Here is a 20,827-nt window from a genome sequence, read left to right as displayed (position 1 = left end):
ATATATATATATATTTTATTATCTCTATTGGCATGCTAAGGGTCATTGTTCTGTTAGAAGGTAAAGCTCCATCTCTGTTTCAAGTCTTTCCCAGCTTGTAATTGGATTTCTTTCAGAATCGATTTGCATTTAGCTCCGTCCATATTCCCACCAATTCTGCACAGCTTTCTTGTCCATTTGAAAGAAAATTGCGTGTTCACGTGTGGTGGTGTTCTTCAACCACACATATATAGCATCTTGCAGTTTAGGCCAACATTTTCCATTTTTGGGGTGCGCAGCAGTTGTCCTGTCAATAGATTCCTGGGCCTGACCTGTGGATCTCTGTAGCTCATTCAGAGTTAAAATGTCCCTCTTGGCTGCTCTTTTGATTGATGCACTCCTTTCCTGGTCAGTTTAAATGGTTGCAGTTGTGCTATTCTCTTTCCATCTCTTTTCAGATGATGGATAGGACAGTGCTCTGTATATTTAAACCCTGAGATATTGTATTAGAACTTAATCCTGCTTTAAAATTCTCCACAGATGTATCCCCGACCTATCTGTCGTGCTACTTGGTCTTCATTATGCTCTCTTATCTAATGATTTCTATGTAAGGGTTGAAAAAATATGTAAGTTGCATTTGCTTAATATTCAACCTCTTGTCCAAAATCAAATGTTTTCCTACATCAGAGGAGCTCACACTTGTCAGAAGCATTAATTAATTGTCTCTTTCACGCTGAGAGATGCTTTTCCCCTCATGCTTTGAGATTTACTGGATGTGATCTAAACTTGAGAATATGACACACTGCGAACCAAATGTTATCATCAGGCTTGTGACAGACTTTCTGACTTTATGTGCTCAAAGATATAGAAGTGAAGATAATATTCTTGATGGGAGTTCTTTTCTGGATATTACCAAAACATCCCGAAAATTACAAAAAAAACTGTTATATTTATATCTACTTCTTCTGTTTGTGACAGGCTTTATTCTTGTGACTGATAATGCGATGGAAGGCCTGATGTTGTGTTTTCTGTTGACCCTTGTAAAAAAAAGAAAATAAATCCTTTTACAGACCATTGCTCCTTGCAACATATGCTCGGTCCCCACACGATGAATTATGTAGCATCACAAATCACCAATCTGGGCATCCATCTGCTGACCAAATTAAAAATGTAAGATACAGATGTTGCAGACAGAAAATAATTTAAGTTTGCTCTTTGATATTTCGATGTATACATGTGACGTTTGAAAGAGTCCATCACATTTGTGTGACCAGACCCAAGAGCATTGATGGACTACAGTGACTCTAAGAGATCTTTCACAGTCTGCCAATGTTACAGTGTCTCCACAGCTGGACTGAAGTACTGCATGTTAATGATCTAATCTAAATGACTGCATTTCTGACAGATGAGTCTAAACATGCACAATCTGTCACTGATGCATTATATATTTTTGAGTTGTGATCTAATCAAGCCTTATTTGAAATGTAAATTGCAAAGGTGCACATTAACAAGTTAACAGGCCTGTGTGTGAGAGCTTTACTTGGAAATGGAATTTGCTCAGCGAACACCTTCATCTCCTTCTGTTCAAAGAAGCCTACAGCTTTTACTTCTTAGTGTAAGCAGATTTTTTTTTCTCCTACCTGCCCTCTGTGAGAAGAGAAAAGAGTGGCAAGACATTAGGTCAGCTCCTCTGTGCATTTCCTAAACTCAAAGTTTTTTTTTATTTTTATTTTTTTAATTGCATTGTAACATTTTATGGCATTATAGATCATAAACACATCCTATAACATCCATCTATTTGGATCTACTGATCATTAATCAACCTTTAGACCATGTTTACATGTCTCTAGGGAACATTTGTCTGATATTTATATCTCATTTTATTTTTCACATTATTTAAAAAAAAATAAAATAAATAGAAAATGCTAGTGAGACATTCTCCTGCTGTATTGGACCAGAAAAATGTTTCCGAACGTGCTTCCTCACGACCTCTAGCAATTGCTCCTCAAAATCTGCTCTCAGACTCTACAAACATTGATCTGCAAGGTAGCACAGATAGTCACAACAGCGGTTCATCAAAATCGAGTATTGTTCTCTGCATAAATAAACACATTCATGAAATTCAGACCCGTCACACAGTCGGTTTACATGAAGAGGGAGACGGAGGGTTTGTCAGGGTGGTTGTGACGAGAAGGGGCATTCTGTAAAGCTGACTGAATCCATAACATCTTAAATAAAATGAAATGGGGAAAAACACTTCATCCTAATGTTTATTTCAGATTTTTTTTTTTAGCTTTTTATTTTGAGTAACTTTTTTTTTTTTTACCTAATTAAATGTGCTATCATTTGCATCATATTTCTGTTTTTATTCCACATGACTTATAAAACCCATTGCCTCTATGGTGATGGCGATGATAAAAGTGATGACAGAACCTCTGTACTGTTCGGTCTTTAGAGGCAGCACTGAAACCTAGCGTAGACAGAAACTGGCAGTTATTATTGTAGTATTTCTCAGTGGACTCCTTGGCAGTCATGATTTAATGGGCTTCTGTTATGAAATTTATTGCTGTTGTTAAAAGGGGATTTAAAGGCATCCTTGAATAAACTGCTTACATAAAGGGTCTATTTCTCTCTGTGACTGGAGCAAAGTCTCTATCTGTCTCTCCATTCCTAGACTTTAAGTTTTAAAGATTCATTTTTGGTTTTGTTTACATTTTACTTTACTGTGTTAAGGTAAATCTGAGCACTCAGCTCTAGTGTGCTTGATATTTCCATAGAGAACGCTACTGAAGACCTGAGTGGTAGAGACAGGAACTCTTAAAAACAATCTAAAAGAGTCAGATGACCTTTGTAAAACAAAACAAACAAAACAATACTCACACTCACTTGTAGAATTGAGAAGACTTCAGTGTTACACTACATAACGAAGATGCTGTGAGGAAAATGGATGTGGAGCCTTTGGGGTTTCTTTTTGTTCCCATATAAGAGGAAAAGTGCTGATCTGTATTCTGTCTTCACTGATCTTTGAGACGTCCTGTGCAACTGAGCAAAACAGGTTCTCAATCCTGGCTGTGGATTTTTTATTTATTTTTTTTCTGGTTTCCCTGCTGAGGTTTGCAATTCAATACCTGCACAGTAGAGGAAACTCTCTTTGTGTGGATCTTTCTTGTTGAAAGACAAAAAAGGTCAAAATATTATTTCCTTTCAGACTGATTACCTATCAAAGCAATGTCCTAGTTGGTTAGGATACTAAAACAGCTATCATGGCTCAAAAACCATGCACAAGCATTGCGGTGTGATTGATATGTTAAGTCATGTTATTTTAATTCACACTATAATGCATGCTTTATTCACATACAGACCTGAGGGTCAGTCATTGTACTGTCTACAGGTAAATGGAAGAAAACAGATGAGACTTCTTAGAAAACCGTTTTAGAGTCCTACAGGGATCGGTGTTAGGCCAGGAAATATTTTATGCATCAGTGATATATGTAAAGTGTCAGGAATCATAAATGTGTGTAATTTGCAAATGCACAAATATTTTCCTGTTCTGTTGGAAATCTGCAGAAATTTATGGAGATGGTCACAAGATTGACACAAGGTTGTAATAAAACAAAAGATACCTTAAGTTACAAATATACAGGTAAGAATTGAAAATATAAAAAGTTCTGTGCAAGTACTTAAAGACGCATTTCTTGGTGTAATACTACACCACAAAATCAGCCGAAAATGTGAAATAATCATTTAAAAACAATGCAAATTTGGGTGAAAACAAGGTGTGAACAAGGACATAGATTGATTAAGATTCTGCACAGTTTGTTAAACTAAACTCCACTAAACTTCGGTTGATACCAATTGAGGATTTTGCTAAAGGACTCAAATTCCTGTAACATTTTTACATTTTGGCCACAAAATTTTGTGCACTTTGGTTGTATATTAATTTAAACTGTTAGCTATGCTCTGATTTCCCTAAATAAAGTGCAGTCAATTGCCTACAGAAGTCAACTACAGACTTCAGCTGTGTGTAATTTAATCTAATTATTAAAAGCTGCTCGGTGGAGACTTCAGAGGTTTGTAAGTGAACAACTGTGAGCAAAGAGCATCAGGAAGACCAAGGAGCACACCAGACAGGTCATGGATATAGTTATGTATAAGTTTAAAGCATGCTTGCCTTTATACAATGTCCTCTGAACATCTCAAGCCAAACGCAACTATTTACAGTTTGTTACAAGCCCTGTAGGAAACACAACTAAGATGCACTGGGTAGATGCAGAAGACAGTGTGAGGCAGACAGCTAACATTGCACATCACCCTGAACGTGCCATCCCAGCAGCAAAATATGGAAATTGAAGTATCATGAAGGAGGATGTTTTCAGTAAGATAGCGTCGCGAGAACTGAGATGATGGGTGGAGCTAAACGCAGAACAATCCTGGAGGGAACTTGCTAGAAATCGCTCAGAACGTGAGGTGGGTCCACGACCTTATTAAAGCCAGAGCTATTGGTGGGTAAACCAAGGGGATTCAAGTGGTATGCACGCTTTTATAGCACTGTATGTTTTATAAATTATAATTTTCACAAGTAAAAAAAGAAAAGAAATATTGGCTGCTGTAAGTTTTTGCATTAGATTATACTTGACATTCTATCACTTAATGTATTAAAGTCTAATGTGAAAGTTACGTGTTGACATTGGAATTAATACAATTAGTGATTATGCACTTTGCCATGACAGCATTTATTTAGATTTAATTTTAGATTACACTGATTTAATTAGAATGTTTATACAAAACAAAAACTCTGCAAAGAAAGCTTATTGTATTCTCTATGAGTTCAATACTTTTCAAGAGGTTGACTGTAATGTTCAGCTGTGCAGAAAATCAGAGCTGACATATCCTTTAGATTTCATTCCTTTTCACAGTACTACTATTAGCATAAAAAAATTGTGAGCTTATAGAAGTTCTTGTGGTTTTCATCAGGAAATCTGATGTCATTCTGGGTTTTTATCTTCCTCGTCTTTTCCTCTCATTTATTGGAAAAGCTATAACCCTTCAGTAATTTGCTCCTGGGAATGCACTAAGAGTGCCCTCCTCCTCTCCTTTCCTCATATGTTCATTGCTTTGTGTATTCCCACTTGCAGTCTCATTTTATCATAAATGCTTTTTAAACCACTTGACTGGAAAATTGACTTGGCATGTCAATTTGGCTGAACTGCCCCAGTCAAGGCTCTCGGTTCGTTTGTGTCTGTTAATGCTTTTGTTATCGATTGTGCATTTTTTTCCCCCCACTTTTTATTCCTTGAAATACACGTGTGTACTCGTTCTTCTGCTGAGAGAAAAAATCTACATTTATTTCATCACTATTCAACCAGGCATTGCCAACACGAACAAGGTCACTGAATACCGAAAGTGCCAGTGTAAGATTGATTATGTTTCGTTCGATTTCATGCTGCTAATAATACAAGGAGTCTCCGTACTGAGTCAGAAAACACCTCTAAAATTAATAATGTTTCACCTGCACTGGCTTAAGGAAGCAGAAGAGGATGACTATTTAAATGGTAACAGGAAAATAAATATTGACATTTAAATTACAGTGCTTTGTATTTAAAGCATTTGCCCTTTACAGATTGTTTCTTTCTGGTTTCTTTGGCACATTTTTAAGATTATCAAATAAAATATTAATTAAAGATGAGCTGAGAAATTAGAAAATGGGGCAAAAATCTACGCAAAACAAACCTAATGACTGCTTGCGCCACTTCTGATGGTAACAGCTGCCATCAAGCAGTTGGTTGTGCTGCTGCTGCTTCCTTGCAGAAAAAAAAAAAGACCCTGGGTTTGAGTCCCGACTTGGGGTCTTTTTGCATGTTCTCTCTGTGCTCTCCGGCTTCCTGCCACGGTCCAAACACATAAGTTAAGTTAATTAGTGTCTCTAAATTGTCCTCAGATGCGGTTGTTTGTCCTGTGTCTCTCTATGTTGCCCTGCAAAGGACTGGCGATCTGTCCAGGCTGTACCTCACTGATCACTCAATGACCACTGGAGATGGACACCAGTCCTCCTGCGGTCCTGCAAGGATAAGTGGACATAGCCGACGGATAGATGGAGTCTGGATATGACTTTTCTTTGCAGAATGAATTTAATTCAGACATATCGGACAATATTCCAGCATGAACAGGCTGTTCAAGGTCATGGCACAGTATCTCAATCAGATTTAAGTTCAGACATTGACATGCCACTCCAGAGAAAAACTTAATTTTGCTTTATTTCAGATGCTGTATCATTGCTCTGTGTAACCTAATTCCTCTTGAGCTTAAGGTCATTAAGTGCTGACCAGACATTCTCCGTCATGAGATTTTACAAGTAAAAAGAATTTGTAATTCCATCAATGAAGGCAAATTGTTGAGATCCCAAAGAGGTAAAGCAGACCAAGGGGATAAAGTCATCATACTGACTTTCCAAGCATGTTAGAAAGTCAGTATGATGTTCTTTTTCTTAAATGCAGTGTTGACTTTGTGCCTGAAGCAACTGTCTTCCATACAGTCTCAATTTCCTGACGCCATTGAGCAGAGTATATTTCCTAAGTCTTGGGGATGCATAATCTAGATGTTTTGTTTTTGGCAAATGTTTTGTTTTTAGTCAGCAGTGGTATTCTCCTGGGAACTCTGCAATTGATGTAATTTTTGTTCAGTCTCATTTTTATGTGAATCCAAGGCCTGCAGTGCTTTAGATATTGTTCTGGGTTCTTTTGTGACCTCCTGGATGAGTAGCTTTTTCTCTGTTAGAATAATTTTGGCAGGCTGTCTACTCCTGGGAAGGTTCACCACTGTTTCGTGTTTTCTTAATTTGTGGATAATGACTCTCTTTGTGGTTTACTGGAGTTCTAATTTCTAAGGAATTGCTTGTTTCCAGGCTGACATTTATCACTGACTTTGCTTCTCATTTTTTCTTACATTTATTTAAATTGGTGTGTGTTGTGTTGCTATAGAAATCTTTCACTGTAAGTGGATTCTTGATTCTACAGGTTAGACAGAAATCAGCTCTGGGTGTGGTTAATGAAATTAATTACATGAAAAATCTGGTTTATCACACATTTTCAGATATGAAACTTTTGACCTGCTTTCCTTCCTTAATAATAATAAAAAATAAAAAAAGAAATTTGAAAACTACAGTTTGTATTCCCTCAAGTTGCTTTGCTCTAATATTAAAATGTGTTTGATCTGAAATATTCAAAAGTAAAACCAGACAAAACGTTTTAGAGGACTTGTTTGACCATTGACGTGGTTTTCTCACCGTTTCTTTCTTTCCCTCTTCAGGTTTGTGACTCCCTTCTTGGTGCCATGAGAGAAAAAGCCTTCCCAATGGACATACCAGCAGATACTCTTCACCGATGAACATTTGTGCCATCAATCCATTCACCAGTCATTTGGAAATCATCAACATAAGAAACATATCTTTGACGTCTTGAACTGTGTTAAAAATGGAGAACCTCAATGCTTCTGCAGCCACTTGGCACATCCACATGTCAGGGTAAGTGGATTTTCAGAGAAGAATCTTTTACCATCAGAACGTCTTCTGCAAAATATGTTGGTGAAAATGACAGACCCAAAGTTTATGCTGAAGTCAGTGAACTGAGTATCAACAATCCACATGAGCTCATAAGTGATTTAGCAGCAGCTGATATCACCTGCAGAAACAACAAATTATGAGGGCACTCATCTAGCCGCGCCACGCCAGCGTTGCCGTGGCTGGTCGTCTCAGGACGGCCACTTCTGTCTGCCATGACCCGGCTGATGTTGGGCCGGACTCTGGAGCGCATCTGCAAAGGCGTCCTGCTGCTCTGCCTGCTCCACTTCCTCATCATGATGATCCTGTACTTCGACGTCTACTCGCAGCGGTTCGACCTTTTCAGCCGCTTCAACAACGGCAGAAACGGGTCCAGGAATAACGGGAGCGGAACGGGCAGCGGACATCATTATTACTACTACAACCTTTCGAGACCAAATGCGACATCAGCCACCTACCTGGCCGCTGCCGAGCAGCTGGTCCCGAGCTTGCAGCCTGAGAACAATCAGACACCTTCTCCCAAACCGCTGCCACCGTGTCCGGAGAATCCACCAGGCCTCGGTGAGTAACGACTTCCATTCCATCTCTGCTGAATTTCTTGTGGTGCTTCTGTGCTCCGATTGCTTCTGCAGATTAATTTGGTTTGTGGCACAACATACGACAAAGGTTTAAATGAAGCATGTCGATATATTTTGCTTGACAATCCTCACAGGGTTGTGGTTATCCTTGCTGCTGGTGCATCTTTTGCCTATCACACTTGCTCCCTCCACTGAATTCAGTGAAATTGAATTTTGGGTTCTCGTTATCTGTAAGTCATAATCACCAAAAGTGCAAGAAAGGGCTTAAAATATTCCACATATTTCTCTGTATAACGAATCATGAGTTTCACTTTCTAAACTGAGTGGGAGAAGAGATGAAACTTTTCACAGATACTCAGGTTTTTGGAGCTGTACTCCAAAATGTGCTTGAAATATTCCACACACTGTGTCATATACTGTGTGGGGAGGAAAGCCAAGACTTCGTATCATGCTGAACACACAATTTACACTCTATAACAAGGTTGTAGCACCATTATGCAATGGGGATCCTATTTTCTTTTCCTTTTTTGTTTTTTTTAAGCAGGGACAGGGAATGTAGCCATCACTGATGGGTAAATGGATGAGGGAGAAAAAAATAAATCCTATGAAGACTTCAGAAACATTGGGACAGGAGCAGAGATTCACCTTTCATTCGGACAACGGCCTGAAACAGTTAGTTAGATCTACACCGCAGGACCTGCACTGTTAATAGGGCAGGATGTCCACATCATTGATTGAAGTAATAAATAAACTGATAAAACCTGATAAAAGATGATTAACTTCCAAACTAAAGATTAAAAAGATGTATATTATGTCTAAAAAAAAGAAAGAAAAAAACACATCTCAGTTATTCCATTTAGGAGAAAAATAAGAAATGGAGTCATTTTTTTTTTTCTAGGTCAGGCTACAACATTAAATGGTTTTACCAGGTTGTATTTCAACCTGATAGACTCACAGTGGAGCTATTAGATGAGATTCATGAAGTCAGACCTAAAGCCCCTCTGCAGAAACATAAATAGCAGCACAAGCAAACACCGGAGCTTTAACATTTCTCTTCGGTGCTTTCTTTTCCTTGCACGCAACTTATAGGTGAATTACTTAAAATGTTCAATGCAAATTAGAGTCAAGCCACAAGTATCTCAAGTGTATTAGCATGGAGTATAAAGTTTGCTGTAGATTTATTGCATTAGAATGGTTTCTATAACTTATGAATGTTTTCAACAAATCATAAAACTATGCATTGAATTCAGAGGAGCACATGGTGAATTCACCTTATTCAAGCATGAGTTTATATAGAGTATAAAGTCTTTTAACATACAGGTTTTTTTCCTGTTTAACATTAAACAAATTAAATTAAACTCCTATTTTAGGATAGTTATGAATAATAAAATGATAATTTTTAACTTTAAATTCAGAAATGTATGCATTTCCATAAAATTTGGTTGAATTGTCTTTTCAAGCATATGACTTGGATTAAATAATTTGGGCATCCTTTTCCAAAATTCTCACATTAGGTTGCTGGATTTTTGACTGTGTCTTTAATTATTCCCATCATTGAGGTCTTGGGTAGTTTTCTATACAATTCAGTTCAATTCTCATCTCCCGTCAGTGCTTCGTTTGGGATTTCTCCCATTGAGAATTAGTTCCCTGGTTGAATTTCAACCTGGCCAAAAAGTGAACAAACTGAGGGGTTTTGAACGATTGACGCTGATTTTCTGGACTATTTTATGTTTGTAGTCGACTATGATTGCAGTTTGGCAATTGCAGTGGAGGAAGTGAATGAAGCCATTCATTCTGTGTTGGTCATGTTTCCTAATACTGGGGAATTAAAGTTGGACCAAGAGGAATGTAAAAAAAAAAGATTTTATTGCTAGAGAAGATGTCATAAATATTTTGAGGGCGTGAAAGGCTAATTTTGTTCATAATTGATTTAACGCATACTTTACAATATGTTTTATGGACACTTTACATGACAATAATTGCTTTCCAAATTGTCCTGACATTTGTGGTTATTTTAATATGTTTTCTTTTTACAGTTTTCATTGTGACGGACTGGTTAATTAGAATGTTTCGTATTCCCACCCAGTGGTGGATTTTGCATTATGGCTGCACTTGTCAAGCCCTTTCTTTCTTCCTCCTCGCACCAGATAAAATTAAAAAATTAAATCGTAGATTAAATACAGCACATAGACTCAGAGGGCTCCTAACAGGGATGCCATCTCGCCACTGCCTTCTAACGCACAAATTCAAAGCTTTTTTTGAGCACAACTGCCCATGAAATGCTCCCACTGTTTCCGTCACATATCTTAAATCAAAATCAGAAACATGCTTGCATATCATTAGGTTTCCTAGTTTGAATGTAGTTTTGCCAGCTTCATAACTATGACTGTGCAGCTTGTGCATCAGTAATAAACTCAAAACATTGATCTGTGGATGATGGAGAGGTTCCTTATCTACTCACTCTCACTTTGTCCCTGATTATTGATTTCTCTGGAGGTTGCTTTTCTTTGCTGTACTGTTGTCAATGACTGTGACCAGTAGGGGCTTATGATTTTTCTCTAATTCTGTCATGGCTACTTTCATCCACTCCTGAAACACTTGAGTCATTTTATTTTCTTGATTAGTGCATTTAAATAATGCAATTAGTTTTATGCCGCTATCAAAGGTGAACATGCAGGTTAAAGTATCTGTATTTTTTCATGTGGAAGTCTAGAACTGCGGGTGAAAAACTAATTGGTTTACTTTGGTGAAATGAGGACAGACAAACTTACTGTTAAGATTTCAAATTTAACAAAATATACAATTTTAAAGCGTTGGATAGTTTTCATAAAATATTAATGTGGGTTTTGAAGACAGTGGTGCTGAGCAATACCAACTCTTTTCTTAAGTATTTTGTTGTGGGAAATGTCTTGTCCTGCATAGGGAAGGTTTACTCTTCCAACTCATCTACTGACTTGCTACTTGTGTGATTAGTAATGCAAACTTGAGTATGTATTGAGTTTTTGTAAAGTGTTTATTTTGTTCTTTTCTTCCCTGCTTCAATTCACATTTAGCAGCTCTTTGCTGATAGAAGACAAACATTTTTTTTTTTATCCAACTTCCACCTGTTCTGTCTCTAAATGAGCTTTGTATACTTAATCCCTCACAATCATATTGTTGCAGCATCAATGTTTTCCTATTTTCTTACTGATCATTGCTTTCCTCTTTTGCTAATGAGGCCTATATCGTGATTCGGAACAGGTATCAAGAGATAAAGCTGTCACGTCGATTCGTCTGAAGACTGAGCTTTGCCGATCCCATTATTTGGCTTTGAATTGGCCGAGTCACTGAGACTGGGTACGGCGTTCATGCAGGGCACAGGTGTACTCTTGTAGCTTATCTCTGGCCTTTCTCGATGATGGAGTGGCTGCCTCGGGGATGTAATGAGCAGGGAGGCAGAGAGAGACTGAGAGAGTCTGTTTTTCAGTCACAGGTGCAGAGAAGGAGAGGAGAGATCTAATGGATGGAGGTATGATGGTCGGGTATGAAGAGAGACAGGCAGAGAGTTGGAATGTGCTGAAGGAAAGAACAGCAGGTGGAGAGGTGAGGGGGACTGAGTGGGAAAGAAATGGAGACCTCGAATCGAGACACACAAACACACTGTGCTAAAGGGAGAAAGAGAGAGAGAGGAAGAAATAAACAAACAAGCCCTTGGCTGTCCCACAACACCAGCTGACAGGTGCTGTCTGTGTGAGTGGCTAGTATCCACATTTTATATCCTGCCTGCATGCGTCTCTCTGTGTGTGTCCACTTGTTTGTGTCTAAATGCGAGTATGACTTATGGATGTTCAAATTAGTCTTTTGTAACTTAAGAAAATTCTGTTAGCGGTCGGAAACTTTTTTGTTTTTAGTGAAAAACTGTTGCAAAACCATTTTTGTTGTTGTTGTTGTTGTTGTTAAAATCACCTAATATGCATCTGTCTTGTAACTGCTGAAAGTTTGCACCAAACCCATCTGTATCTGACATTTTGAGTTGGATTGGCAGCAGGTTCTAGTGATGCCAGTTGGACAGCAACCAACAAACCTGCAGTAGCATTGCAGAATATTGGCCATAACGTCTTCAAATAATAATAATATTAATGAGTAAATGCAATCACAGGGGTTTTTCCAGACATGATGTGGTTAGATAACACAAGTAACTATTAATTAGTCAAAGCCTTGTAAGTTTAGGATTATTGATTTAATTTAAAATAAAATGTGATGGATTCAGTTAGTGGAGCTCGGATATGCTCAAAAAACACATAAGTGTCTATTTCTCTCATTTATAATTATACACAAACACATACAGTAGGTTCTAGATTCTCTATCTGGGCCACATTTCCTCCTTAGAAGTCAAGTCTTGTTTTATTCATAACCGAAGCAATTGGACTGAAATGGCATTCCTGCTGGAACTGTGATATTATGTGAGTGAGCCCTGTGAAGGAATCATCAGGAGGTAAAAAAAAATATATATATATAAAATAAAAATCCAGCTGTACCATTTTAAAGCCAGTTTGATTCCAAATAGGTGCTTCGGTTTTCGTCTTCCTTCTGTTCAGCTGCTTTGTGGCACAGAATGTTTTATAATATGTCTACTACATTTTTAATGAAAGGGGTAACTAAGATCATCCAGCTTTAGAATAAGTTCACTGTGGTAGTCTAAAGTTATTTTGGGCGCCATGTTTATTTCATAAAAAAAAGTTAATATTTTGGAGGGATCTTCAGTCCTCTAAAAATTAATTATCTATGCAGATTGATACTAATATTTGACTCTTACAGATCTACTATTTGTTCCAAAGGTGAAGGAGTCTGCCAGCTAAGGCAGACATCCACACGGTTTTTGGACATCCAGAAAACATTTGACAGAAGATTGAGATGTCAAATACTCCACATATGAAGCACTTCTACTAAATTTGTATAAGTGCTAATGATGCAGCAGTAACCCATTTACAATAACATCACTTAGACTCACAGATTGTTACATACACACACTTTTTACTTACCTCAACATCCTGGAATCTTGAACTAATAGGAAGCTGATCTCTTCTCTGATTAATTCAGCTCATAATTTTAGACCACTTTAAGAAGGAAAAAAATAAAGGTACTTACCCAGTCCCAATGCAAAAGAATAAGGTGGATTCCACACCCTTTATCAATGACATGCTACATTTGTATTTATAAAACAAAAGGAGGACGTGATGTTCCACAAAATGTGCTTCATTTCCTGCCATTTCCATGCAATGTGTTTTTGGATATTTACCTTTGAGTTGTGCTTTATTCATACATCAAGCAGAGGGAACTTGAAAGAAAAAAATGTGAAGGAGAAATATTCACATTTTGCACAGCAATATATCTGATGCCAGTTTATAACTAGATATTATGAAAGCACTTCCTAATTTCTACTCAGCATCTGGTTACAGAGTAAATGAATGTTTTAATTATAATTCCCTGTTTTGGCTGGTGTAGCACCCTGTGTAACCACTCATGCTTGAACCTGCATTTCTCTCAAAGGGCAACCGCATCTGCATTTTCATTTGATGAAATGTGACTCTTTACAAGCCGAGTCCAAATTGTAGATGTAGTTTAAAAGTCTTTAAAAGTGTGAGGATTTTATTTCCATCTATGTTTTGGGAGAGAGTTGAACATACTTGTCTGAATTCCTTTCAATTGTTCTGCACATTACTCCTTCAATGTGATATGTTGCTAATCAGAAGGAATCACTGTCATTAAGTTTCCTCATCTTTCACTTTGAACATTTGGCGAGGAAATAACATCAGTTCGGTGACAGAGGAAAACAGCTTGTCTTCCTCACTGGTTTCAATCAAGCCAATAAAGAAGTCTTTTTTCTTCACAAACACATTGCTATGCACTCCCACGCAACAAGGAAGCTGACGCAGCCGTGGGCACGAAGGCGAGGGCTCCTGACAACCTAATGGCTGCTATAACTTCATTAAAATGGCCCCGTTCTCTTCCTTAATGCCATTCACCGCTTTCCACAGGACGGTTCTGCTACGTTTGTGACTTTTATCCGCATGAGGAGGGATAATTAAGCCAATTGTACTTTTTTCTAGTCATACAATTGTTCCTTTATAATCAGGCTAAGTGCACATTTGAGGATCGACCTCAATTTGTCTGAAAATGTCTTTGACTACTTTCACCTAACCTAATTTAAAACAAAGAAGACATTAAAGAAAAACTATGTGTTACCCACTATCCTTTATACCATAAGCTGTGACAAGCCTCTTTCAAGAAGTGAAAGCAGGTGATCTGGGTCTACCACTACATAACAACAACCTTCTCACCTCTTCAGATAAATGCTAAGCATATCATATTTGAAAAGTTTATAGTTTTTGTAAACCTCTTTCCACAAAATAATTTTTCCCTCAGACCATTAGCCCATTAGACCGTTTTTCTTTGTGGACGTTGGCTGTTCCAAAGCCGTAAACATGTTTTAGTGACCCGTTCCAGAGTGATAGATGGACGCTGACTTTGTTTCAGATCGGGGCACGGAGTGTTTATCTTACTTTAACTTGTCTGATAAGTTGTATTTTACTTAAGTGATGTTGTGATTCTACAAGTTTTTCAGTAATTAGCTTTGAATGTGGCTGGTGAAAAAAAATATTGAAATGTAACTTGATGATTTAAGGTTTGGTGATTCTTATTTTGCATAGAGTCAGTTTGGACTGGAAACCTTTTTTCCCCTCCTAATAGATAAAATGATTTGAAATCTTCATTTTGTTCTTAGGCTCTTTGTCCAATATCATACTTTGATTGATTATCTGGCACGTTAATGTTTGACAAACAAACAGAAAAAAATAAGTATGTGGCAACAAATACTTTTTGTTGCAAAGTTGTTGAAATCCTGAATATATGCACTCACATTGTGTTGTAGTGCTGATGTGATATTAAAATGCATCTCCTCATTTTTGGTTCTCACAGTTCAGAGTGACTATTAAAGTGCAGTGCTCTAACAAGCAGGCATTCTAAATGATAAATGACAAACCGTGCTTCTTGCATGCTGCTGTCATCATGCAAAACACTCTGTTATTCTCTCAACACACAAACACAGTCACCACTAACAATGGCTCTGAGTATATTTTTCTGTTAACTTGCCTCAATTTAGTTTTTTTTTTCCCCTCAGATCTTTGCTTCTTTCATTCTCACTTTACAGAAGCTCAGCAAGAAAAGAATAAAAGGATTTCTCACAGGACATGTAAAACTTCAGCCTTCTGTTTAAAACAGAAAACAATCATGAAAACAATTGCAAACTGACAACTTACTTCCATTTATTTATCTTATTTTTAAGATTATTTAAAATATATATATATATATATTCTTGAAATGTATTGAAACAAAAATTAAAGCCAAAAAGCAACTAGGTGCTCTGCTGTCACTTGCAGTAAGCAACACTGGTAAAATGAGGATTTAGGATAAAACTTAAGGTCAGACAGAGCATCTAGCAAAGATGTTAACTTTTTTCTACTTGAAGGCAATGGTAACACATCCAATGTGACATCAAGATATTCAGCTTAGCCAGTGATGGCTAAAAATTGTTTCTCTTTTACATAAACTGACAACAAGAACCACAAAAAACATTCACAAGGACATGGGTCCTTTAGGTTATGTAACAAGTTCACAAAGCAGTAAATTATCCCTCAATGCAAATTCTACAAAACATGCTATGTGCTATGTGAAAATATTTACAGACACTCTCTCTGGTGTAGTGTACAGCGCATCGGATTTTTCACAAACCAAGAAAAATGTTTTTCCAAAACATCTCCAAAATGTCCTTAATGGAACATTGATTTAGCCATAACAACCTCTTATTCTAATAACAGTATTTTTATTACCTCAAAGAGACACGATCAAAAGAGGTAAGCGGTTCCATACTTGTCAGTTTCCTATTTAAATCATTTGCCCTATGTAGACTTTGAGAAAAAGATTTTCAGGGCACATAATACCATTTTATAGCACAGTCAAGAAACTGTTACATTCGTATACATATATATATATATTCGTATATATATATTGTATACATATACACATCAAAAACAACTTCAAACTTTATCAGTATCATAGCCTGATCTGATAGCTTGAAACTGACCCTGCCTCTTTAAGAACCTCCTACTCTTTACGACTTCCCATTACACAATGGGCAAACCTGGGCACCCAGTAATAAAACATCACAGTAGAAGCTTCTTCGGATCATTACTGTCTTTAACGACTTTCAAAGAAACTTTCATAGTTGATTTTACAATGACATATAGTTTCCCTTTGGGATTAAGAAAATGTTTTTGAATGGAGTTAAACTGGATTGAGGTGAATGATTTATGAGTAGCTTAATATATTAAATTTGACGAGTCTTTTTAAAAATTAACTGAAAAAAAGATTACGTGTCAACAGAACGGTTACGTGTTTGAAACTTTGAACATGACAGCAGCTTCAAACAGGACGTAGTTTCTTTCAGGAAGGGGAGACATATCCTTTAGATAAAGTTTTGATATAGATTATGGAACTCAGTAATTTGAATATTATTGTCCATAATTAGATCTGTAATGCTCGTATGTTGTTACATTTAATGTTATTTTAGTGAATGTGGTTGCAGTTATGAAGGAATTGCCCCCTTGCCTTTTTGGCAGTCTAGTGAACATTGCTCTCAAATGCAGTGTAGTAAAAAGTTACATACCTTTGACCACCAGTGACTAATAAACGGGGTTGCGAGTAAAAGCAAATGGATGTTTACTTGTGAGTTACTGAGCTTACTCCAAGGTGCATTTTGCTCTTTTGTTTTTTTTTTTTCTCCAGGCATTTGCTAATTTAAACATTGATACATTTCACTGTTTTTTTGTGGCTATCAAAAAACAGTGAAACCTACTGATATTAAATCATTAGCTTGCATTAACATCTCATCTACTAAAGTTATTGCTTATAGAAAGTAGATTTAATCTCCCTTCCTGCAACTCGGTGCTGTCTGGTTTTTGCTTTTGGTTCTAGAATCCTGAACCAAATTTCTTGAAGGTGGCGGTGGAACATGAATGTATTTTATTAGATATTAACAGCAGATGATTGTGCTCAGTTGGACAGAAGGAAATAACAAAACTCATTTGTCAAACAACAGCTGTAGCACTCATTAAGCCATGAAATCTGTGCATGCATTTCTGCACATATTGGATTGTCATCTTCCCTTTCTTCTTTTGTCGTTTCTTTTCTATATTGTCCTTGGGAAAGTCTGACAATATGATAGATTGAAAACAAAAAGAATAAATGAAGCCCAGGTTTTATCTTTCAAGAATAAAAAACAGTTGTCTTTAGCCAAGATTCGTGAAAAACAAAAATTTACTATAGCATTTTACATTATGTTTGTTTTTATTTATGGTTGATTATCTCTACCACCTTCTGATGTGGAAAAAAAGCTAGTGCAGAAAACTATTTGCTGAAACTTACAGCTTAACCTTGTTTATCAAGCACAATATAAAACACAATCCCAGAACATCATCAAGGGAGGATCAACAAACTGAGAGTTTATGGCTTTGTGTTCAGATCATGTACTGTACATCGTATCATAACGGCGAAACCTCTGGGCTCATTTGCAGTTTGGCGAGTAGGAGCTTATACTAACCACTCTGCAAGGTTAGCTTTTACTGAATCTAAGTAGGTTGAACTCAGCAATTTTTTTGTGATCAGTGCTGTGAAAAGAGCATTCAGTCAAAACGCTCTGTGCATATATTAACAACCATGCAGACAGATGCAGCTGTGCTAAGATGCCACTTTGCAATGTAAATCTCCCACAGCAACAACTGGGGACTACCTGGGCATGTTTTAGTCGAGAAATAATTTCTGAGGTAAGACTGCGTTGACTGTTATGTAGCTATGAACTTTATCTTATTGTTTATCAATGTTTCCATCCATAGGTCTATCGCTTAAAATAAATTAGTAATCAAGAAGTATTTAAATTGCTGGTGCTTTTTTGTTTCTTTGCATATTACCGCCAGAATATTATTTGACCAGCAGTTAAATTATTTTTCAAGAGAGTTGTTAAGGAGATGCTTTATATCTCACTGCTGTTGTAGATTTGTTTAATTAGGCCACTAATCAGGGATGGCATTAATCACTGGTATCAGGTAAACAAACCCTTGGTAACTTCATTGAAATTAGATGCAGACATCAAACAAATTGAGGTAAACAAAGACTTTGGCTCATTCTTATGTTTAATATTAATCCTGAAGCAACTGTACTTTCTAAGCCAAATGAAGTGCATTAAATCTTTCCTTATTCCCTTCATTGATTACTGCACTTGCAAAGTGTATACAACATTAATCCAAAACCATCACATAATGTCGACATTGGGTTGAGACTACCTTAATGGGAACAACACAGAAGTCGAATGCATTTACGTTTTTTTTTTTTTTGCCGTTGATCAAAAGCGTAGTAAATCTGTGTCACGCAGGAAGAGGGAGTAAAAGAGGTGCAGATGTTTTAAAATACATCTGGGGCAATTTAAATTTTAGATCAATCAATAAATGATCCAATTATTTAACATTTAAACTTGTGTACAATTGTGTGCCAACAAAGTGTCTGAAAGATCAAGATTTAAACACCATCAGTTACCTCTTGTCACCAAGTAAGGACTGAAGATTGATGTAAAAGTGCTCTCGTATAGCTGCAATAATAAATGTAGTCTATTTCAAATTGATGGTGTGCAGCAATACTTATAAACTGATATTCACAGATGTTCTCTACCCAAGTTTATTAATCTTGAGCTGTTTTAGAAAGACAAAAAAAGCAAGAAATTTCTATTTGCTATAAATGTGTAAACCTGGTAGAGGCATACCAATTATGCAGTTAGGGGGCCAAAATCAAATAAAGTACATTTGTACTTTGTCAAGACACTGCATGTAGCATGGATGTGGAATTACTGTGTACCGTATTAATTAAATATCTGTGCACAGTAGGTTTTCCTGGGTTTGTTGCATTCCTGTGTTGAAAACAAACTGCTTTGTTTTGACACGCTGTGATTTTCTATTTTCCTTTTTGCACATCAGGCTTGTCTTGTCCATAATACACAACCATGCTACGTCCCACTCCATTATGTGAGAGTGTGAGCCCTCAGCACATGAATAGTTAAGACGGTGGCAGGCCCGGCAATGCAACAAATTACCATCACAATTTAATTATGCATGCCACAAGACAGAAGCGTGTGCAGATGGTGCGGTTGTGGTGGAACACCATGCCTAACGGATTATCATAGTGAGAGATTTGATGTGGTTTAGTTAAAAGGATTATTACTAGTTATATTGCACTGCGGATCACAAATAGTGGGCTTGATATCTTTGGAAATTGAATGAAAGGGATGAGCTCCTGCTGCTTCACAATCAGAGGAAATTGGTCTGACAAATTCACATGGCAATAGTGTGAAGTGTCATTCTGCTTGCTCTATTTCTTTGCTGGTGTTTTTCCTCCTTGTGTTTTATCTGGTCACAAGCAAAAAAAATTCTCAGTTTAGAAGTACTTTTCCGTACAGCTTTTAAAAGCTTAACTACCACTGTTGAAGAACAACAAAGGCAATTCTACTTAGATGAGGAAGGGAGGGATTTTATTTAATTTAATTTGTGATACATGTTGTTTTCTTCCAGGAAACTCAATAAATGTAATTAGTTTTGTGACATAATCAAGCCCAAATGCATTTAGCAGAATAAGTCATAAGCAGTATGCCACAACAATGTTTTAAGACCCTGGCACATACTCCCTTGTTTAACAAAATCTACAAAGATTACAGTCAGAAAATAATTGTTTACATATATAAATGTTTGTGTGGACTGATAGGTTTAAAGGCAATTAACAACTGAAATATTTAAGCATTTTATGAAATATTAGCCTTTTATCATGAATTTTAAAACTTACTGTTCAGGTCCCACTTCTGTTTATGGAGATATATAAAGTATTCAGTTTTTATTTTCTCATAAATGACCGAGGAGCAGTGAATCATTTGCATGTAAAAGGCTATGGATATTCAGCACATGGTCATGTCTCTTTATGAAAGTGTCCATGTGTTTAGAGATTTTTCATATTACACAACACAATTTGTACCACTAGATACAAACTTTAGCTTCAAAGTTGAAGACCATAAAAGAAGATGAAATGAAAGAAAAACATATTTAAAATATTTATTAGGAAAAGCTTTAGCCAGCAATAGATGGTACATGAATTCAATAACTTTTAAGTGTGACCACAATAAAATAAAATAAAAATAAAATGTCTGAAATGCTTTAATAGCCTTAAGTGACGCCTTCTTTTTGTCCTTCTTTTTTTTTTTTTATAAACTCAGGTATGAGTTAGTCCATATTAGTTTGCTAAAACATAAAACAAGGTAGAAATATATATGCTCACTTATGCATTTTTATTTCAGTGAGAGGTTAAACTGAGATTAGGAAGATTTTATGCCAACAAAGAAAAGATAAAAGGTCAGAGTACGCATCTCAAGAGTTTGACCATGTGCTCAGTTTGTCTTATTGGTGGCATGCCAGTCAGAAGATGTCTTGAAGTTTTCTTTTGTCTTTTATTTACAGAAAATTGAAAATCCACTGATTTTCAGTCAGTGGATTTTCAGTCAAAGCAGAGAAAACATTCATACCAAGGTGGATGTGTCACACACAATGCACACTGGTATTGGTAGCACTTTCTTGGAAAAACAGTAATG

At 36.7% G+C, this 20,827-nt stretch overlaps 1 protein-coding gene across 1 annotated transcript in view; it reads left to right on the top strand.

Moving 5' to 3' along the window:
* b4galt2 (UDP-Gal:betaGlcNAc beta 1,4- galactosyltransferase, polypeptide 2) overlaps positions 1 to 20,827 on the top strand; it is a 171,942-nt gene that overhangs the window by 17,227 nt on the left and 133,888 nt on the right. Inside the window, exon 2 of the mRNA XM_007548574.2 lies at positions 7,285 to 8,095. Within this exon, the coding sequence (XP_007548636.1) occupies positions 7,750 to 8,095 (346 nt within the window). The 5' untranslated portion in view covers positions 7,285 to 7,749. The remainder of the gene's footprint in view (positions 1 to 7,284; positions 8,096 to 20,827) is intronic.

This window comes from Poecilia formosa, unplaced genomic scaffold, assembly GCF_000485575.1.
Source record: "Poecilia formosa unplaced genomic scaffold, Poecilia_formosa-5.1.2 Scaffold27, whole genome shotgun sequence".
NCBI classification, from domain to species: Eukaryota; Metazoa; Chordata; class Actinopteri; order Cyprinodontiformes; family Poeciliidae; genus Poecilia; species Poecilia formosa.
The sequence above is the reverse complement of the archived record's forward strand: the minus strand, read 5'-3'. Positions and strand labels throughout refer to the sequence as shown.